At 42.2% G+C, this 22,434-nt stretch overlaps 1 protein-coding gene across 1 annotated transcript in view; it reads right to left on the bottom strand.

Moving 5' to 3' along the window:
* The window catches only part of kcnh5b (potassium voltage-gated channel, subfamily H (eag-related), member 5b), an 89,806-nt gene that overhangs the window by 7,338 nt on the left and 60,034 nt on the right, over positions 1-22,434 (bottom strand). The window contains exon 10 of the mRNA XM_046309055.1: positions 18,295-18,491. Coding sequence (XP_046165011.1) covers positions 18,295-18,491 — 197 coding nt within the window. The remainder of the gene's footprint in view (positions 1-18,294; positions 18,492-22,434) is intronic.

The raw sequence follows: 22,434 nt of genomic DNA, 5'->3' as shown, positions 1-22,434 counted from the left end.
GGACTTGTACTCCCCCTCTGGGAAGCATCTCTGTAGGCGAATGGATGACACATCACTGCTTCCTAGGTGATCCAGCCTGTCATCCTCCTCCCACTCCGGTCCCAAATATACATGCCAGGGGAGGGGGAAGGGCCACATACAAGCACACATGTATACGAGGAAGCACACACACACACTGGAAAGCACATGTACGCACATGCACGGAGACACACGCACGTGTGCACACACACATACAGTACCTACACACACACACAGGCCTTAAGGAGAGTCATAACGGAGGCTAGGAGATATTGCAATAGGAGCTCAATCTAGACGTGTGTGGTGAAGAAGCATCTTAAAAAGCACAGAGTGGATTAGAGAGCAGTACATGGAGTGTCCATGGCCGCTTGAACATTTCAAAGTGTCTATGTTTTTCTGTTCTGATGCAGAGACTGCAGAGATAATCTACCCTGTCTCTCTTAGTGTGGCTCTCTAGCTCTGGCTTCTTCTTCTCCACATAAAAAAGTGGGTCAATTTTCTTCTTAAGTTCAGCAATTCATTATTTATCAGACAGAACAGAGAAAATGAAACTCTCTGCATGGGTGACTTCCTCATCTCCCCTCCTCCTCCTGCTGCTCAGCTCTCTCCATCTCACCTGATCACTGCACTGCCTTCCACACACACATAGACCTGCTGTTCTCTTGCTGAAATCATGAAAACACTTACAACAAATCACCATTCTGGACTTCAGCCTGGACTTCACTATTCTGTATTAAACTCCCTACCCCACCATATCCTCTCTCTCTCTCACACACACACACACACACACACACACACACACACACACACACACACACACACACACACACACACACACACACACACACACACACACACACACACACACACACACACACACACACACACACACACACACACACACACACACACACACTTCTCCATAGTGACAGTGATACAAAAAAATACCATGATTTTAGGGATTTTCACAAAATGTCATCCATAGAATAGTTCTTTGGCGGAAGGATTTTTGACATGCAGTATATTTAACATTTATATCTAAAAGCATAATTGAGAAAACATTAGGCATATTAATGACCTTTTGGCATGACCAAGGGCTCCTTTAAGACTCCATAGTGTTTCATCTGTGTAGGTGCTATAGAGCTTTGGTAGAACTTTGGTGTCATATGAAGCTTTAACGCTTGCTCTGTAATATGTGTAGTATTTTTTTATATTCATTTATGAATATTGACAAATATAAACATGAATATTGAAAATATACCATTTATGATTTGGCACATTTTTCGGTCACACTTTATTTGGTTAGTCTGTAGAGCATCTACAGGTGTACTATCTGTAACATTTCAACAAGCGATCTCCTAACCCTAACCTTAACCCTTATCCTAACCTTAACCCTTATCCTAACCCCTAACCTTAACCCTTATCCTAACCCCTAACCTTAACCCTTATCCTAACCCCTAACCTTAACCCTTATCCTAACCCCTAAACTTAACCCTTACCCTAATACTTATTCTAGCCCTTACCGTAAACCTAGCAAGCAGCTGCTTATCAACAGATAGTCAGTTGCTTATCAACAGATAATTGTTGATAGCATGACCATCTGTAGTGCATCTGCAGATGGACTATCCAAATAAAGTGTGACCAATTTTTCAATATATTGTTGAACAAAATATATTATATTTCGGCTATTCCCTAACTGGGGTAATGCCGTTGGAGGTACGTCAAATAAAAATGTGATTCACATTTTCAAACAGGGGTAATGCCGTTAATGTTAGAGGTACCTCGTCAAAAAATAAAAATCTATGTGATTCACATTTTCAAACAGTCCATTTCGATTTTCCAACGGGGCTATACATTTGGGTGATGTCTCACAACCCTTTGTTAATGTTAGAGTTAGGGCTAGGGTTAAGGGTTAAACGAACCGCCCTTGCTGTCTCTGCCTGGCCGGTTCCCCTTTTTCCACTGGGATTCCTCGTTGCACTGCCAAAAATAAACCATCTTTGTGGGCTATAGTGTTCAGGATGGTAAGTTGGTGGTTGTAGATTTCCCTCTAGTGGTGTGGGGGCTGTGCTTTGGCAAAATATCCACACAATGTCAAATACAGGTAGCCTAGTCAAATAATGAACATCCAATCACATTAACTGTTACCACCTCTCCCAGTGGGAATTCCAGGACAAATGAGGACGGTCCCCAGTCCACCTGGCCATAGCCTGTTCTGCCTTAAACGTAGCTGCTGCTCATTCCGTTTGCTCGAAAATTGATAAATTGTTAAAAAGGTAAGGTCCGTTATAATCTCTACCCGGCACAGCCAGAAGAGGACTCCATAGAGACACATACCAGCTCTACTGGTAGTAGTGCTACTACCAGCAGTACTACACCTGCACCTGTTGACGACACAAGTTGTTCTGCTTCCAAGACCACATCCAATGCTAGCATCAGTAATTCTACATTTGTTGCTAGCACAGCTAGCACGGACACTGAAATAAGCAAACAGGAAACCGCTCACCCAGAGTCGGCACTCCTCGTGGCCGGAGACTTTAATGCAGGGAAACTTAAATCAAACTTAAACCTAATTTCTATCAACATGTTAAATGTGCAACCAGAGGAGACAAAAATCTAGATCACCTGTACACCATACACAGAGACGTGTACAAAGCTCTCCCTTGCCCTCCATTTGGTAAATCCGACCACAATTATATCCTCCTGATTCCTGCTCCCAAGCAAAAACTAAAGCAGGAAGCAACAGTGACTCAGTCTATAAAAAAGTGGCCAGGTGAAGCAGATGCTAAACTACAGGACTGTTTTGCTAGCACAGACTGGAACATTTTCCGGGATTCTTCCGATGTCATTGAGGAGTACACCACATAAGTCACTGGCTTTTTTAATAAGTGCATCGAGGACGTCGTCCTCACAGTGACTGTACGTACATACCCCAACCAGAAGCCATGGATTACAGGCAACGTTCGCACTGAGCTAAAGGGTAGAGCTGCCGCTTTCAAGGTGCTGGACTCTAACCCGGAAGTTTATAAGAAATCCTGCTATGCCCTGCGACAAACCATCAAACACGCAAAGCATCAATACAGGGCTAAGATTGAATCATACTACACCGGTTTCGACGCTCGTCTTATGTGACAGGGCTTGCAAACTATTACAGACTACAAAGGGAAGCAAAGCCGCGAGCTGCCCAGTGACATGAGCCTACCAGATGATCTAAAATCACTTCTATGCTCGCTTCGAGGCAAGCAACACTAAGGCATGCATGAGAGCATCAGCTGTTCCGGACGACTGTGTGATCACGACTGAATGGACCTGGCAAAAATCACGCTCTCCATAGCCAAACTGGCAGGTGAATTTTCAGGACAGTCTTAAACAGGCCAAAATAGGCCCGGTGCCCAAGAACACGAAGGTAACCTGCCTAAATGTCTACAGACCTGGCCATAGCGAAGTGCTTTGAAAGGCTGGTAATGGCTCACATCAACACCATTATCCCAGAAACCCTAGACCCACTCCACTTCGCATAAAGCCCAAACAGATCCACAGATAATGCAAACTCTATTGCACTCCACACTGCCCTTTCCCATCTGGACAAAAGGAACACCTACGTGAGAATGCTATTCATTGACTACAGCTCAGCGTTCAACATCATAGTACCCTCAAAACTCATCACTAAGTTAAGGATGATGGGACTAAACACCTCCCTCTGCAACTGGGTCCTAGATTTCCTGACAGGCTGCCCCCAGGTGGTGAGGGTAGGTAGCAACACATCTGCCACGCTGATCCTCAACACTGGAGCCCCTCAGGGGTGCATGCTCAGTCCCCTCCTGTACTCCCTGTTCACCCACAACTGCAGGGCCAGGGACGACTCCAACACCATCATTAAGTTTGCAGACACAACAGTGGTAGGCCTGATCACCGACAACGACGAGACAGCCTATCGGGAGGAGGTCAGAGACTTGGCCGGGTGGTGCCAGCATAACAACCTATCCCTCAACGTAACCAAGACTAAGGAGATTATTGTGGACTATAGGAAAAGGAGGGCCGAGCATGCCCCCATTCTCATCTACGGGGCTGTAGTGGAGCAGGTTGAGAGCTTCAAATTCCTTGTTGTCCACATCACCAACAAACTAGAATTGTCCAAACACACCAAGACAGTTGTGAAGAGGGCACGACAAAGTTTATTCCCCCTCAGGAAACTAAAAAGATTTGGCATGGGTCCTCAGATCCTCAAAAGGTCCTACAGCTGAAACATCAAGAGCATCCTGACTGGTTGCATCACTGCCTGGTACGGAAATTGCTCGTCATCCGACGGCATGGCACGACAGAAGGTTGTGTGTACGGCCCAGTACATCACTGGGGCAAAGCTGCCTTCCATCCTGGACCTCTACACCAGGCGGTGTCAGAGGAAGGCCCTAAAAATGGTCAAAGATCCCAGTCATAGACTGTTCTCTCTACTACCGCATGGCAAGAGGTACCGGAGTGCCAAGTCTTGGACAAAAAGGCTTCTCAACAGTTTTTACCCCCAAGCCATAAGACTCCTGTACAGGTAATCAAATGGCTACCCGGACTATTTGCATTGTGCCCTCCCCCCCAACCCCTCTTTTACGCTACTGCTGCTCTCTGTTTATCATATATGCATAGTCACTTTAACCAAATCTACATGTGCATAATACCTCAATCAGCCCAACTAACCAGTGCCTGTATATAGCCTCACTACTGTTTTAGCCTTTCTACTATATATAGCCTCACTACTGTTTTAGCCTTTCTACTGTATATAGCCTCGCTACTGTTTTAGCCTTTCTACTATATATAGCCTCGCTACTTTTTTAGCCTTTCTACTGTATATAGCCTCGCTACTGTATATAGCCTCGCTACTGTAATAGCCTTTCTACTGTATATAGCCTCGCTACAGTATATAGTCTCGCTACTGTAACAGCCTTTCTACTGTATATAGCCTCGCTACTATATATAGCCTCGCTACTGTTTTAGCCTTTCTACTGTATATAGCCTCGCTACTGTATATAGTCTCGCTACTGTAATAGCCTTTCTACTATATATAGCCTCACTACTGTAATAGCCTTGCTACTGTATAAAGCCTCGCTACTGTTATTTTTCACTGTCTTTTTTACTGTTGTTTTTATTTCTTTACTTTGTTCACCTAATACCTTTTTTGTACTGTAGGTTAGAGCCGGTAAGTAAGCATTTCACTGTAAGTTCTACACCTGTTGGATTCGGCGCACGTGACAAATAAACTTTGATTTGATTTGTGAATCCGATCCAGGTGAAGAGCTACTGCCCCCTTACCCTGGAAAGCACCGAACAACAGACAGGCACGTTGGACTATCGAAGAGGCACAAATATGATGAGAACTACATTGGGAGTAGTGCCTTTCCTCAGCCACAGTGTGTTATATGTGCAAAAGTACTATCTCACAACTCAATGAAACCTTCACTTTTGCACAGACATTTAGAAACGAAACATGCCAATTTGAAAAATAAGGAGTTTTTTGAGTGAGAATTAAGACGTCTTTCGAGTAGTAAGACATGTATAGAAGCAACAGATACCATTAATAAAAGGGGCTTGAAGCATCTTATATTGTGAGCTACCGAGTGGCTAGGACAAGCAAGCCCCATATTATTGTGGAGGACTTAATTCCTCCTGCTGCCGCGGATATGGCTGGGACAATGCTGGGGGAAAAGGCCAAAAAATTAGACAGACAATGCCTTCATCAAACACTGTTTCACAACGCATCAGTGACATGGCAGGAAATGTTTTGAAACAATTGCTGCTTCGCATACAAGCCAGTAATTCCTAGGCGTTACAGCTGGATGAGTCGAAAACCACAGGTCAGACGTGGCGGGCCTGGCACAGCTCCTGGTATATGTCCATTACGTTTATGGGGGTTAATTAAGGTTAAGATATCCTCTTCTGCAATATTGACATCCTCTTCTGTGAACATTTTATTTAATCAGAAGCCACTGCCAGATTTCTGGATAGGGCTGCGCTCAGAGTATCATGTCTTGGTAAATTGCGTTGTTAAGACACTGATGCCCTTTGCAACCACGTACCTATGTGAGAGTGGATTCTCGGCCCTCACTAGCATGAAAACTAAGTAGTGGCACAAACTGTGTGTGGAAAATGATTTAAGACTGAGACACTCTACAATACAACCCAACAGTGCAGAGTTACAGTGCCTTGCGAAAGTATTCGGCCCCCTTGAACTTTGCAACCTTTTGCCACGTTTCAGGCTTCAAACATAAAGATATAAAACTGTATTTTTTTGTGAAGAATCAACAACAAGTGGGACACAATCATGAAGTGGAACGACATTTATCGGATATTTCAAACTTTTTTAACAAATCAAAAACTGAAAAATTGGGCGTGCAAAATTATTCAGCTCCCTTAAGTTAATACTTTGTAGCGCCACCTTTTGCTGCGATTACAGCTGTAAGTCTTGGGGTATGTCTCTATCAGTTTTGCACATCGAGAGACTGACATTTTTTCCCATTCCTCCTTGCAAAACAGCTCGAGCTCAGTGAGGTTGGATGGAGAGCATTTGTGAACAGCAGTTTTCAGTTCTTTCCACAGATTCTCGATTGGATTCAGGTCTGGACTTTGACTTGGCCATTCTAACACCTGGATATGTTTATTTTTGAACCATTCCATTGTAGATTTTGCTTTATGTTTTGGATCATTGTCTTGTTGGAAGACAAATCTCCGTCCCAGTCTCAGGTCTTTTGCAGACTCCATCAGGTTTTCTTCCAGAATGGTCCTGTTTTTGGTTCCATCCATCTTCCCATCAATTTTGGACCATCTTCCCTGTACCTGCTGAAGAAAAGCAGGCCCAAACCATGATGCTGCCACCACCATGTTTGACAGTGGGGATGGTGTGTTCAGGGTGATGAGCTGTGTTGCTTTTACGCCAAACATAACGTTTTGCATTGTTGCCAAAAAGTTCCATTTTGGTTTCATCTGACCAGAGCACCTTCTTCCACATGTTTTGTGTGTCTCCCAGGTTGCTTGTGGCAAACTTTAAAGGACACTTTTTATGGATATCTTTAAGAAATGGCTTTCTTCTTGCAACTCTTCCATAAAGGCCAGATTTGTGCAATATACGACTGATTGTTGTCCTATGGACAGAGTCTCCCACCTCAGCTGTAGATCTCTGCAGTTCATCCAGAGTGATCATGGGCCTCTTGGCTGCATCTCTGATCAGTCTTCTCCTTGTATGAGCTGAAGATTTAGAGGGACAGCCAGGTCTTGGTAGATTTGCAGTGGTCTGATACTCCTTCCATTTCAATATTATCGCTTGCACAGTGATCCTTGGGATGTTTAAAGCTTGGGAAATATTTTTGTATCCAAATCCGGCTTTAAACTTCTTCACAACAGTATCTCGGACCTGCCTGGTGTGTTCCTTGTTCTTCATGATGCTCTCTGCGCTTTAACGGACCTCTGAGACTATCACAGTGCAGGTGCATTTATACGGAGACTTGATTACACACAGGTGGATTGTATTTATCATCATTAGTCATTTAGGTCAACATTGGATCATTCAGAGATCCTCACTGAACTTCTGGAGAGAGTTTGCTGCACTGAAAGTAAAGGGGCTGAATAATTTTGCACGCCCAATTTTTCAGTTTTTGATTTGTTAAAAAAGTTTGAAATATCCAATAAATGTCGTTCCACTTCATGATTGTGTCCCACTTGTTGTTGATTCTTCACAAAAAATACAGTTTTATATCTTTATGTTTGAAGCCTGAAATGTGGCAAAAGGTCGCAAAGTTCAAGGGGGCCGAATACTTTCGCAAGGCACTGTATATGCATCCTTTCAACCACACCCTTCTCATTAACCTGTGGTGAGTTATTCACCATTTCTGATGAACAAATAAGGTTTAATATGTAAGATGGCTAAATAAAGAGCAAATTATTGATTATTATTAAAATTATTATTTGTGCCCAGGTCCTTGTCATTTCCCACGAGCCGTGTTGTGACAAAATCGCACACTCATTCTTATGTTAAATAAATCGTATTGTGTGTGTGTGTGTGTAGTAGGCTTACAATGATGGCAAAAAACAACATTTGAGAGTGCGCTGACCCTGGTGCAGGAGGGGGTACGAAGCTGGAAGCTGAATGTTTGAAGGGGCTATGAAAGGTTTGGGAGTGGGATCTCTGTTACTTTTAGTGCTATTTGTAAGCATTACCAACTAAATGAATATGTTTTTGTTTTTTTAAATGGTCACCATCTGCTGGTGATTTGGAGGATGTGTATAAGGAAGGCTGTGATTAGTTACATTGCTTACTAGGGATATATTTGACATTGACGATATTTCGTGACGTGCAAGACTATATATCGTGATGTCAAGACTGTACTCTATTTCAGTGGTCACCAACCAGTCGATCTCAAGCAACTGGTCGATCTCTAAGGCATTTCTAGTTGATCTCCAACCGTTTCTGTATAAAAGAATAATAATAAAGCTTTGTGTACCAATTTTTTTATCTCGCGCTTTTGACTGTAGGTGTCCAGCTGAATTAGGCAAAGTGTTCTTATTCTGCACCATTTCATGTGTCTGAAGGTACAAACTCTACCTTCCCCGGGGTCCCGGACAGCAAATCAAGTACACTATAGTCCTACCTGTGGCCAATCGGATGGCTCAGATTACCGCGTTTGGAGTAATGTAGCAGGCGTAAAAGAAAGCTACAGCAAAGTTGATCTTGTGAGATTTCAAAATGTTTAAAACCATGACTAGAGAGAGACTGTCAACGAATACAGCAAAGAGCTGCTGTTTCTATGAGTGAGTTCATGTTTAAGTTCTCACTCAGCACTGTCAACACTTTTTATTCAAAACTTTTATAAGCCATGAAATATGCGTTCTTCCTACTTCAACTCACGCTACAACCAGCACTGCAACTGTAATGAATGAGTAGAAAAGTGTATCAACAGGCTTGCGTTGTTATTATTATCAGCAGTGCAGTGCGACTCGAGTTTCGCAATCAGCTGAGCTGGTCAGTGTCAGCGGAGGAAAGGGAGAGCAGAGGGATGTTGAGAGACGAAACCTCAGTCTGCTGCCCTCTCCTTCCGCTGAGACTGACCATCAGATGCAGGGATCATGAGCCCAGTAAAATTAAAATTAAAAGCAAATTATTTAAATGTCTGCTTTTACCGGTGTGATCATATAGCCTACCTAAAAATGGTCCGAACACCAATGCATTAGCAGGGCAATTCAAGAAAATGCGGTGATAATGTATTGGGCCTATAGCCTACTGCACAAACCTCACAGTACTGTTTTTAATAGGTTAATGTTGCCTAAGCTTACATTTTTAAGTCGTGTTTTTTTTCAATCACAGCGGTAGATTTCGGCTTGCATTTTGACTCAGAAAGTATTCTTGATTTTAAAAAAGGTTGGTGACCACTGCTCTATTTGAACATCACAAATCAAAACTGTGCAGTTTTATCAGTGAGTCTGTATCAGTGTGTTGAAAATGTACACATAAACCAATAAACATCTTTTCAGACAATATGTTCAATATTCATGTTTATATTCTTCAATATTCATAATTTAAAATGTTTTTATTGAAATCAAAATACTACTCATATGACACCTATTTTTCCTTTACAGCATCTACAGATAAACCACTAAGGAGTCTTAAAGGAGGCCTGGGTAAGGGCCTCCTTTAAGTAAATGTAATAACTATGCTTTGATTCATTATTTCTCAAGTATGCTTTTAGATACAAATGTTAAATATGTCAACAATCCTTCCTCCAGAAGACTATTCTATGGATCGATTACATTTTGTGAAAATCTCCAAAATCCTGGTATTTTTTTGGTCTGGGTTTTTTTGTGGAAACTCTCATTACTAATACATCAGTCGGCTGGTAAAAGTATCCTTGTCTGCAGGGTCAGGCGTCTCTTACCATTGTCCTCCAAGCACACAAGCTGTTCCAGCTAACAAAAATAAACCATATAAAAGAGCCCCTAACGACACAGATATTCTGTAAATATTTGGTGCACTCTGTGGATGTCTGCTTCTTAGGCTTTCAAGCTAAATGTACAAAGAGGAATACTCCAGAGATCTAGAATTCTCTGAAAAGTATTGGTAGCCTAGTATTCAACAGCACTGGGAAAATATTCAAAACGGATACTTTTAATACCAGAACCGTAAAGCGCTGCAGAAGTACAGCATAGATTCTGCTTAACAATGTGCAGTGGCCCCTTTAGGCAAAAGAAAAAGAGCAGATTTGCATGTGTTTTTTTAAAGCAATATAGCTCTCCTTAGTCAGGTAAAGAGGAGTCTAAAAGCCCCAAAGTGTTTTCTTAAATGAGAAAATGGTTAGGTAAGTTAATGCTCATCTTACCAAGATGGAAACAATCGCTCAGACTAAGAGAGAGAAAAGGTGCTTTGTGTTGAAAATTCACAGGGCCCCATTTTTAACATGAGCATTCAATCATTTGTCAAGTGTTGTATAAAACGATTAATGTTTTCATGAATGTTTTCAATGTTTTTATAATCAAAAGTATCAACAGTTTGAGTATTTGTTTCTACATACCCACAAAATATGCATTTCTGAGATTATTTGAGAAAGAGAAAAGTTTTGTTTGTTATGAAAGTACACTGTGTATGCTGAAATACTAGCAAGAAAAACACCTTCCACACTTATTTCCACCAGCCATAGTCACTAATGGACTGAATGACAGACATACAGTATGTCACGAACTCCAGGTGCAGAATAGCAAGCAGGCCTGCCTCAGTACTGGTCCAGGGCTGACCCAAATACTAGCCATCGTCATGTGCCTGATGGCTGTGTGACATCTCTCACACTGCATTGTGACTAATAAGATGATGAGTCATGGAGATGGAACTCAATCAGTGCTCCATCAGACCAATTCATTACACACACTCTCAAGCGCCAGCCATGTAGCACAAGCATTTCGCAACACTCGCATTAACATCTGCTAACCATGTGTATGTGACAAAAATTTGATTTGATTTGGTACCAGCTCACAAACTCAAAACAGGGACCAGGCCTTGCTATCTCTGCCTGGCCGCTTCCCATCTCTCCACTGGGATTCTCTGCCTCTGACCCTATTACGGGGGCTGAGTCACTGGCTTACTGGTGCTCTTCCATGCCGTCCTAGGAGGGGTGTGTCACTTGAGTAGGTTGAGTCACTGCCGTGATCTTCCTGCTCGGGTTGGCGCCGCCTTAGGTTCGTGCCGTGGGGGAGATCTTCATGGGCTATACTCAGCCTTGTCTCAGGGTAGTAAGTTGGTGGTTTGCAGATATCCCTATAGTGGTGTGGGGGCTGTGCTTTGGCAAAATGGGTGGGGTCATATCCTGCCTGGTTGGCCCTGTCCGGGGGTATCGTCGGACTGGGCCACAGTGTCTCCCAACCCCTCCTTTCTCAGCCTCCAGTATCTATGTTGCAATAGCTTGTGTCGGGGGGCTAGGGTCAGTCTGTTATATCTGGTGTAATTCTCCTGTCTTATCTGGTGTCCTGTGTGAATGTAAGTATGCTCCCTCTAATTCTCTCTCCCTCCCATGGGACCATGCCTCAGGACTACCTGGCCTCATGACTCCTTGCTGTCCCCAGTCCACCTGATCGTGCTGCTGCTCCAGTTTCAATTGTTCTGCCTGCGGCTATGGAACCCTGACCTGTTCACCGGACGTGCTACCTTGTCCTGGACCTGCGGTTTTCGACTCTCTCTCTCTCTACCGCACCTGCTGTCTCGAACTCTGAATTCTTGGCTATGAAAAACCAACTGACATTTACTCCTGAGGTGCTGACTTGTTGCACCCTCTACAACCACTGTGATTATTATTATTTGACTGTGCTGGTCATCTATGAACGTTTGAACATCTTGGCCATGTACTGTTATGATCGCCACCTGGCACAGCCAGAAGAGGACTGGCCACCCCTCAGAGACTAGTTCCTCTATAGGTTTCTTCCTAGTTTTCTGCCTTTCTAGGGAGTTTTTCCTAGCCACGTGCTGCTACAACTGCATTGCTTGCTGTTTGGAGTTTTAGGCTGGGTTTCTGTATAGCACTTTGTGACATCGGCTGGTGCATTTTTATTTATTTAATATAGCGGCAGTTCAACACACACACACACACACACACACACACACACACACACACACACACACACACACACACACACACACACACACACACACACACACACACACACACACACACACACACACACACACACACACACACACACACACACACACACACACACACACACACACACACACACACAACACACACAAACAGAGTATCAGCTCTGAGGATAAAGGCTACCTCTGCTATTTCTCACTGGGAGATAGCAGACCGCCAACATGTCTGTGGGTGTTAACTGCTAAAAGGCCACAGTAAGTAAGGAGTCTATTAGTATTTAATATATAATTCATTATGCGAAAATGGCTCTGACAAAAGACCTATTGGGTGTAGAGAGAATAAACATGGTAAATACCTTTAGGATTAATAACCTACTAATGTGAGAATTACATACATTCCAGAGTTCCCTCAAGAGTGAATGGTAGTGCTGAACAATTAGTGTTTTCTGAGGTCGGTTCGGTTTCGGTTCCATTTATAAAAATGAATTGCGGTTATTTTTTAAACATTAAATACACTATTCATTATGTGGGTGAATGCTGTAATGGACAGATCACAATTTACTGGGGGAGGGGTGGTCGAAAATAGGGGAAGGTTGTCAAACTAGTTTTTGTTGCTTTGGGGAGGGCTGTGGGGTTTTTTATTGGGCAAAGAGGAGGGTAGTGTGTTTTTTTTCCATGGAGTAAATTCGCTCTTTTGCAGGATTTACTCTATTATTTCTTCCATATAGCCAAATTTCCTCATCTCCTCCCCTGTAATCAAGGTGGTTTGGTACTTCCCTGGTGACCTAAGCTTTTCCGTGTGCTAACTTTTACTATGCCACAGGTCAGTATAGTCTATCAGTCTAACGGTCTGTCCTGCTCTCTATCCCACATTCATAGTGACAATAGTGATAGGTGGATCCTTTGTCCATATCTGTAATAGGCTAACTAGCAATCATACAGTGCATTCGGAAATAACTCAGACTCCTTTAATTATTTTTTTAAATATCACATTTACATAAGTATTCAGATCCTTCACTCAGTACTTTGCCGAAGCTTCTTTGGCAGAGATTACAACCTCAAGTCTTCTTGAAACTCCCCAAAAACAGGTGTGCTCTACAGATCCTCTCAGGCTCTGTCAGGTTGGATGGGGAGAGTTACTGCACAGCTATTTTCAGGTCTCTCAAAAGATGTTAGATCGGGTTAAAGTCCGGGCTCTGGCTGGGCCACTCACGGACATTCGGAGACTTGTCCCAAAGCCACTCTTGCGTTGTCTTGGCTGTGTGCTAAGGGGCATTGTCCTGTTGGAAGGTGAACCTTCGCCCCCAGTCTGAGATCCTGAGCAGGTTTTCATTAAGGATCTTTATCTCTCTCTATTTTGCTCTGGTTATCTTTGTCTTGATCCTGACTAGTCTCCGAGTCCCTGCCTCTGAAAAACATCCCCTTAGGATGTTGCTGCCACCACCATGCTTCACCGTAGGGATGGTGCCAGGTTTCCTCCAGAAGTAATGCATGGCATTCAGGCCAAAGAGTTCAATCTCGGTTTCATCAGACCAGAGAATCTTGTTTCTCATGGACTGAGAGTCTAGGTGGCTTTTGGCAAACTCCAAGTGGGCTGTCATGTGCCTTTTACTGAGGAGTGACTTTCGTCTGGTCACTCTACCATAAAGGCCTGATTGGTGTAGTGCTGCAGAGATGGTTCCTTCCTGAAGGTTCTCCCATCTCTACAGAGGTACTCTAGAGCTCTGTCAGAGTGACCATCATGTTTATGGTCACCTCCCTGACCAAGGCCCTTCTCCCCCGATTGCTCAGTTTGGCCGGGCGACCAGCTCTAGGAAAAATAATAATAAATATATGCCATTTAGCAGACGCTTTTATCCAAAGCGACTTACAGTCATGTGTGCATACATTCTAAATATGGGTGGTCCCGGGGATCGAACCCACTACCCTGGCGTTACAAGCGCCATGCTCTACCAACTGAGCTACAGAAGGACCATAGGAAGAGTCTTGGTGGTTCCAAACTTCTTCCATTTAAGAATGATGGAGGCCACTGTGTTCTTGGGAACCTTCAATGCAGCAGACATTTTTTGGTACCCTTCCCCAGATCTGTGCCTTGACATAATCCTGTCTCTGAGCTCTACGTACAATTCCTTCGACCTCATGACTTAGTTTTTGTTCTGACATGCACTGTCAACTGTGGGACCTTTTATATAGACAGGTGTTTGCCTTTCCAAATCATGTCCAGTCAACTGAATTTAACACAGGTGGACTCCAATCAAGTTGTAGAAACATCTCAAGGATGATCAATGGAAACAGGTTGCACCTGAGATCAATTTAGAGTCTCATAGCAAAAGGCCTGAATACCTATGTAAATAAGGTATGTTTTTTTTTTGTTTTTTATGTTTAAAAAAAATCTGTTTTCACTTTGTCATTATCGGGTATTATGTGTAAATTGCTGTAACGTAACACAATGTGGAAAAAGTCAAGGGGTCTGAGTACTTTCCGAAGGCACTGTATCTGCAAGCTGTTGGCTAGAGCGCACGTGCCAATAGCAGAGTGGGCACATTCCCTACAACTACTGTACACAACATGCTTAGTGACAAAACCATTAGCATGCCTAGAGTTGAAGAAGCAATGGAAATCCATTGAACTTGTATTTTTTATGTATTTAGGCACAGACTTTTATCTGTAGCAAGTCAATTTGATGAAAAGACAACGCTGACGGGACAATGCTCTAGGATTTGGCAGGGTCAGGCTTTAGAGTGTTTTAATATGGTAGTGGACTAGATGAGAAGAATGTAGGTTACTGTGCAACTCCCTATTGAGTTAGGATGCAATATTAGAACATAAATGTATTTATAATCATTTGTTTTATCATTATTATTATTATTATTATTATTGTATATCATTGTAAAGCTATTTATTAATTGAAACCAGTTGTGCAACTATGCTGAACCTATTTTGTTTAATTCTGTTGAGACATTTTCATTGGCCAAATTTAATTTGATCTGTCTTTTTAATCGTGTACTCCGTATTTGTTTGAAGATACTGTAGGTTATAAGTAGGTCTGTTGTAAAATAAATTACAGCCTATTTCTGTCATTTGTTGGGTATGGTAGGCACTTGCCTTTGTTGGTCATTGCTGCGATATATCCTGTGAAGGTTGAAACCAGTTCGCAAGTGTTTTGCTTCATTCTGTTATGCCATTTTCTTTGGCCTAATTTTCCAACTGTAATGCTGTGTCTGCCGCAGCATAATAGCCTGCTCGTAAGCCATCTGACATAAAGACATGCATGTCGGTACCGTAGCAAGCCGCCAGCATATCTCTATAATATAGAATAATATATGCCATTTACTGTAGCAGACACTTTTATCCAAAGCGACTATCTCTCTCTCTCTCGATCGCTCTGGGGCTAGGTCTAAGCTTCTTGTTAAATATTAATATCACACCGTGGACCCTAAGCCTATACATGCAATGCCATGATGCATTTAGTGCTCAAATCTCTGACAGCTGAACTGTGAGGTGGACAATTATTGTTTTAGGAAAGTAGCCTAAAAATGATTTATTTTTTAAATGGCTATAAAGTTGTGCATATACTATACATCGAAAGATAAGGAATAGTGTTTTTGTCATTTGTTATAGGCTGTTTTCAAGGACACGTAAGTGTGGCTCCAATATCCTTTGTTTATTGATGGTGCTGGCTGAGCCAATTTGGATCTGAATGCATATGGATGTCTGGTAAATTTCTCAAATGTCTGGTAAATTAAAATCTTCCCGGTCACGCTATGCGGCGCCAAATTTTCCTAGGGTAAACCCCAAAATGTGAATATTATTTTTATGCAGATTTCAGAACATTTGCATTAAAATATGTCGCCAAATTGGATGGGAACTTATAGACACCCTAAAGACTCTGGCAAGTGCGCTAGTCCAGTGTCACTTTGATTATGCCTATACATCATGGTTCCCCAGCCGCCCCAAACATCTAAAGAATAAGCTCCAGACTAGGGTTGAATATTTTCTCATTATTTTACAAATGTTCCATCCAAGAATAATCACTTTTCTCTCAGGTAAGCCGGTATTTCCCTCCCAAAACAGAAGTATTCTAATATGTCTTGATTTGATTAGAGCTTTGGTCGGCATGAAAATTCAAGCCTGATGCTACCTGAGCCTGATAAGCCATACATTAAATACATTTTATGAGCCCTGCATTAATGACATTTTATGAGCCCAAGCCCCCCCCAAAAAAAAACGATTGTGCCGTTATCCAATAGACAGCCTATGAAAGGCTACCATTACGCATGACAGAAAAACATAAAAGCCCATAGATGTACTGTAGCTATGTTAAAAAATAAGGTGACCCCAAAAGCCAGAGATGTGCACATTAGATGTGCATTCAGTCCTTATATTACTGTAGCATATTCTGCAGCAAATGTAGGGACCACAATGGAAATACGTCCCCAACTTTATTGTGCAATCATGGTAACTTTTTAAAAATGATTTGTGTATAAACTGTATGTATTTTTATAATAAAATCAAATCAATCAATCCAAACTGTGCAGAGGCCATTGATGAAACAAAAGAGACATCTGTTAAAAAACACCAACAAAGTTTAACGACATTCAGAGATCGTCAAGCCAAGCCTTCGATACTGGGTACGGCTACAAGGTAAGGAGGGATGTGTTTTCTGTTTGTCCAGATTGACATCTATTTATTGTGGTGTTGAAAGGGCAAACCACGCCAGTATGTTTTTTTTGTCTTTATTGGTCATGTGGTACATTGACACAGAAACCTGATGGTGAAAAATGAATTGCATATACAGCATTTTATTTAAGTATAAAGATGGCATCAAAATGCTGAAAATCTAACTTCCCCCTAGCTGATCATTGTCTGCAGCCAGCTCTGATTGTGAAGTAATGAAACAGGCAGAGTGAGCTCCCCTGTGATGGTCAGCGAACCCTCAACTTTCTGACCCGTAGCACTGCGTGGCATCGATTGTGCCACAAAAGCAAAGTAGATAGATACTCACGTCACTACAATTAATGCTATTTGTGGCCGTAAACATTGTTTTGAGTTAATTCTATGAGGGGGGAGGGTGTTCAATTTATTTTACAGTACAAGGGACACATTGAGTTGAACGAGCAGTCCCAAACAACACTGAATAAAACAATTAATAAAAGTCCCATGATGGTAGTGACTGCCCATAACGGCTTATCACTTACTAAACATAATTAATTCATTCATATTCATTTATTTAATAAAATATTTCAGTTGTGTATATTACATTTGTTTTATTTGATTACCAAGTCATCATCTCATCTCTACGGAGCTGCTGCCTATGCTGTCTGACAAAACCCTTATTTTAGTAATTCTTCAATGTAAATGAGACTTTTATGGCTACTGAACACCAACTACCAGTCACTTAGATTATGTATTTTCAGGTAGCGATACCAAGAGAAGACACGCTATCGCTCTTTTGATCACGAATTCTTCTCTCGCTCAGTGTCTGTCCTACACTAATCTAATTTTTATTTTTATTTTTTACCCTTATTTTACTAGGCAAGTCAGTTAATAAGAACAAATTCTTATTTTCAATGACGGCCTAGGAACAGTGGGTTAACTACCTGTTCAGGGGCAGAACAACAGATTTTGTACCTTGTCAGCTCTGGGATTTGAACTTGCAACCTTTCGGTTACTAGTCCAATGCTCTAACCACTAGGCTACCCTGCCTAGTAGCAGAAGTAAATAAAAAAACTCACAGGACGGACAAGTAGGCATACAATGGATTATGGTGATTGTAGTTAATTACCACATTTTTTGCTCTAACCTATGTAGAATATTGGTCTGTTGGAAACTACAACTCCCTACGACATCGCCCAGTTCAGCCTTGATATGATTTATCTCTAGACAAACTGTGCAATGTGCACATTGAGTTCACTGAAAAAGAAAAAGAAAGAAAAGGAATTCAAATAAAACTGAAATTTCCGTTAATGCTCAGCACTAGTGATCCGAGAACTAACTTTCTGCAGTCAAGGAGAAAGGCAACAAAAACGCTCTGCAAATGTTTTAGATGAGAAAATAGGATACAGAAGAGGGAGGAAAAAGGAGGAGGACTGACATGTGGTTGTCAGTGTGTGTGTGTGTGGTGTGTTGTGCGTGCGTGCGTGTCACTGCGTAACTCATACCCGCTTGCGTAGGTTGCAGGTGAGGATAAGGTTGCGTGAGAAGGAGTTCGCAAAGGCTGTGTAGAACTCCAGAACCTTGAGCAGTGCCTCTCTCTTGATGACGTGCAGGTCGCAGTATGTCAGCGCCCGCACGTTAGCACACGCGTGTGCAAGAGTGGTCTCTTTCCAGAACACATCTCCAAACACATCTCCTTTACCTGAGAGAGGGGAAAGATACATTGAGAGATTTGTGTGGGAGACAAAATAGTACAATATTTAGTATTTTCTCAGTGAAATCACCAGTCACAGATGTTATGGATATTTTGAGATCTGAGGTTTAAAGGTTTCCTTAGCAACGAGGTTATCTGGCTGAGCCCTTAGCAACCAAAGATACTCATTACTCAGTGCACAGTAAAATGTTACAGGCTGATTTACTCTACAGCTAGTAAAGACCAATAAAAACATTATTCTCATTTCAACCAATCTAAAATGATCATAAACTGTCAGTTGAATATCAAATCAATGGTTCACTTGAAGGGATTGCACTAGTATCACCAAATGACAACCATTGAAACTCAGTCCAACCAGTCTACCATACAGCAGAGAGAACCCAAACATCAGAACCACAACACAGACAGGATGTGTCAATCTTGTCTCTCCTGTACCATTTCCCTATTGGGTCTGAGGAACCATTCAACTAAAGAGTCCTGCGGTGCTGGATGCTCGGTGCTGGAAGCCCCCCCCCCTTAGAGGCACAGCACGCCACCAATTATTGGAGCCGATATGGAATGTCAGAGAGATCAGCCTGGTGGCTCTAGAGGAGTTAGAGGTCAGCATCAACCTGAGAAGAGGTGTCTTACTGTCTGTGGTTGGAGATCAATGCAACACTACTCACACACTACAATCATCCTTTGTGGAGGTTGATGGGAGTGAATTCAGTGTTTCATGTTTGTGTGATCAATGGTGGTCATGGTGACAACTATAGCTCCATGTAAGCTGGCAGATTTCTGAGACTAAGGCACAGTGCTGACGCAGACTGATACAGTCTCATCTCCCTCAGTTTACTGCATATCCAATCAGTTCACTGGGCCAGAACATATTGCTGTGTGAATAATTTCCCCCACTAAAATTCCCTTTCTCATAAAGCAGCATGAATAATAGATTGCAAAATTAGTCCAATCATCGTTTCGTGAAACACAACTAAACCAAGACAGAGCAGAAAATCATAAACTGATAAGGCCGATGGAATATTGTTTGATGGAAAGTTGCTGTAGCCCTGTGGCCAGTGGAATGGATTATTAAAGGTGTGTGACTCTGCAGGTTGCCCAAGTATAGGCTTGTTACAGTGGGAGTGTTGCAGGCAGCTCCTCTCCTCTGCTAGTGGGCTGCTAATGAAGAAGAGAGAAAGGATCCACAGCTAAGAGTTAGCTTAGTGATTACCAGGGGAAATCAGAGGGGTCACTCTTTCTGTCTCGGTCTCTCTATGAGCCCTAGCTATTCCTCTTGCCTGTTTGCACCTCTTACCTCCAGGGGGAGGCAGGCAGAGTTGGCCTAGGCTAAAGGGAGGTGTTCACTGTTTGCCCAAGAGACATACAGCAGTCAGCTAACCCTGCCACCATAGTATTGTCAAGTTTTGCAACCAGTCTATGAGTAGAATCACATACCTACAGTAAAGTGGAATTGAGCAGGGAGAATAGCAACATATCTGGCACAAAATGAGGCGTGACAGATGAGTAGTGCTCATAACTTACCATCAACAATATTAAACATGATAGAACAAACGTACAGACTACCATTGTGCAGAGAGTTAATGCTCTCAGAAGGATGTTACACTAATGTGCCTCCTTCCTCTCGTGCTGCGCCCCCCCACGGCTCCTCCACCGTGGGTCTCCTGCATTGTCGATCTGCTCTAAATCATCACAGTAGCACTAGGCATGCCCCCCCCCCCCCCCCCACCGCCCCAACCATCCAAGCCCCCTACGAAGTCTGTAATGTGATCCCGGGACCACCTGTGGTGGCAAGACAGACGCCTCACGTCGGTGTCCATTTGAGCTGCTGATTAATGTCCTCCATGTTGTGTGGTAATTCATCTGTGGCTAATATACTTTTTATGAAGCTCTAACTACAGCCCTGCTCTAGCTCCTAATGAAGTTAAAGTAGAAAAGCAATAAAATAGCCTCCGAAAACACCCGCTGGCACTACAGCCTGCTCTGCTGGTCTCCAACTCTGTCTTTATCTTTCGCTTCTTTCTTCCTTTCTATTGCATATGTGCATTTTTTGTTGCTGTTTGAGTTGACAAGGCATCAGCCAAACCCCAGAAACAACATCATCCACAATAGTGATAGACTCTGCGGTTATCGCGGAGTGGACGAGTTTAGTGTCATTAACTATTGTATGGCTGAAGGGAGGGTGGCGGGCGTACGGGTTGAATTAAGAGAATAGCATAAACAAAATCCATTCATGCATAATTATTGCGTAATTTATATAGTTTACATTGACTTTTTTCTTTCATGTTATCTGGTATTAGTGCATAAGCCTAAACTTTAGGCTCTAACTGTACCCGCGCCAAATTGCATACTTTTGGGAACTGGCATAAAAAGTTAACATCAGGCAAAAATCACATTGTCGAACTTAAATTCAATAAGACAAAAGCCACGAAAGGAGAGTTAAAAATGAAGAGAAGAGAAGGCCAAAAAAATTCATGCTTGGAAAATATTTGGTGAAGTGGTAAAAAAAGATATAATAGCAGTGCCGGCTATGTTATTGTGTGATGAATGTGAGAAACTATACAAATCGACAGTCACAAGACTTAAAATAGGCCTATGACATGTCAAGGACACTGTAGCCTACTGTTTAGATGGGTTAAATAGAAACTGAAATCTGGACATTGATTAACTAGAATATAACCTACTGTTTTTTGGCAAACTCCAAATTCCTCCTCTACGATCTGTAGAGGTGCTGTATTCATCAGATAAGCATCATAAAAGCTGACCATATAAAATATGTATCGAAGCCAAATTAAAATCTTATCGGAACACATCCGGTCATTTTCACAGCTTTCTTTTTCCGTACAACCGGTCAAACTGATGTCATTTGGACACTTTGTACAGAAAATCTTTCCCGTTTGTTATTGCTTTATTGTATTTTCTCCCCGGTACCTAAACATATTTGCTCCGCGGAAGATGACAGAAAAAAACTTTACCGATGTCACCTGGTTTGAAGCATTTATTCTATCGATCTATTACAATATTCTGTTGAGCAAGGTTTTTATTTATTCTTATAGTGCAACATATAATGACAAAAGAGAAGCTACATGTATCAAGTGTCGACCACTGCCCCACCTGTTTTGAGCCACACCTTGGGGTTGCCTGTTTTGCATGTTATTTTTACACCTTAATACGTGTCAAATATCAGTGAGCAAAAAATGTTTAAAAAAATATCTATATATATAATAATTGAGTAAATCCAGGTGTTTCAGCCTAGCTCAGTGATTTATGTGGTGGTGAGGCAGCCAGCAGAAAATACAGGAGAGTAGGATGGTAATGTTCTCTAGTTGTGCCGTGATTGGTTAATGTTCTCTAGTATTTTGATTTTAATTTTATTTTACCTTTATTTAACCAGGCAAGTCAGTTAAGAACACATTCTTATTTTCAATGATTGCTTTGCCGTCAATGACGGCAAAGCAATCACTAGCCTGTTATTGAGTGGAGTGGGTGTGTGGTCCCATGACTAGTTTTAAGGGTATCTTTTCCAAGCTTAAATGGATCACCATTTAACATTGACCATGCTGTCAATCCAGCATGACTTCTGCCACGCTCAAAGCAACTGGAAACTCAAAACTAGGAAATCTGACTTCAGTGAGTTCAAGACATCAGGAACCTTGGAAAAATTTGGAAAATACGTTTTGAACGGTCATCCAACTCGGAATTGCAAGTCCGGAACTCGGGCCTCTTTCTAGAGCTCCGACCTGAAGATCACTGACGCTATCATGATTCGACCTTGTTTTTTCAGAGTTCCCAGTTTTATTCAAAGCACCATAAATCCAGAAAATGTCAGACTTTGATTACAAAGTTTGCAGACAAAATTTGCCCACGTGGAACCGCCGTGCCATGTTTTTGTTTAAGTGAGCACAGCACAAGAAGGTGAGTCCAAAAAGTATTG

The sequence above is a fragment of the Oncorhynchus gorbuscha genome, linkage group LG17 (assembly GCF_021184085.1).
Source record: "Oncorhynchus gorbuscha isolate QuinsamMale2020 ecotype Even-year linkage group LG17, OgorEven_v1.0, whole genome shotgun sequence".
Lineage (NCBI taxonomy): Eukaryota > Metazoa > Chordata > Actinopteri > Salmoniformes > Salmonidae > Oncorhynchus > Oncorhynchus gorbuscha.
Note: the sequence above shows the minus strand (reverse complement) of the source record. Positions and strands in the feature narration are given on the sequence as shown.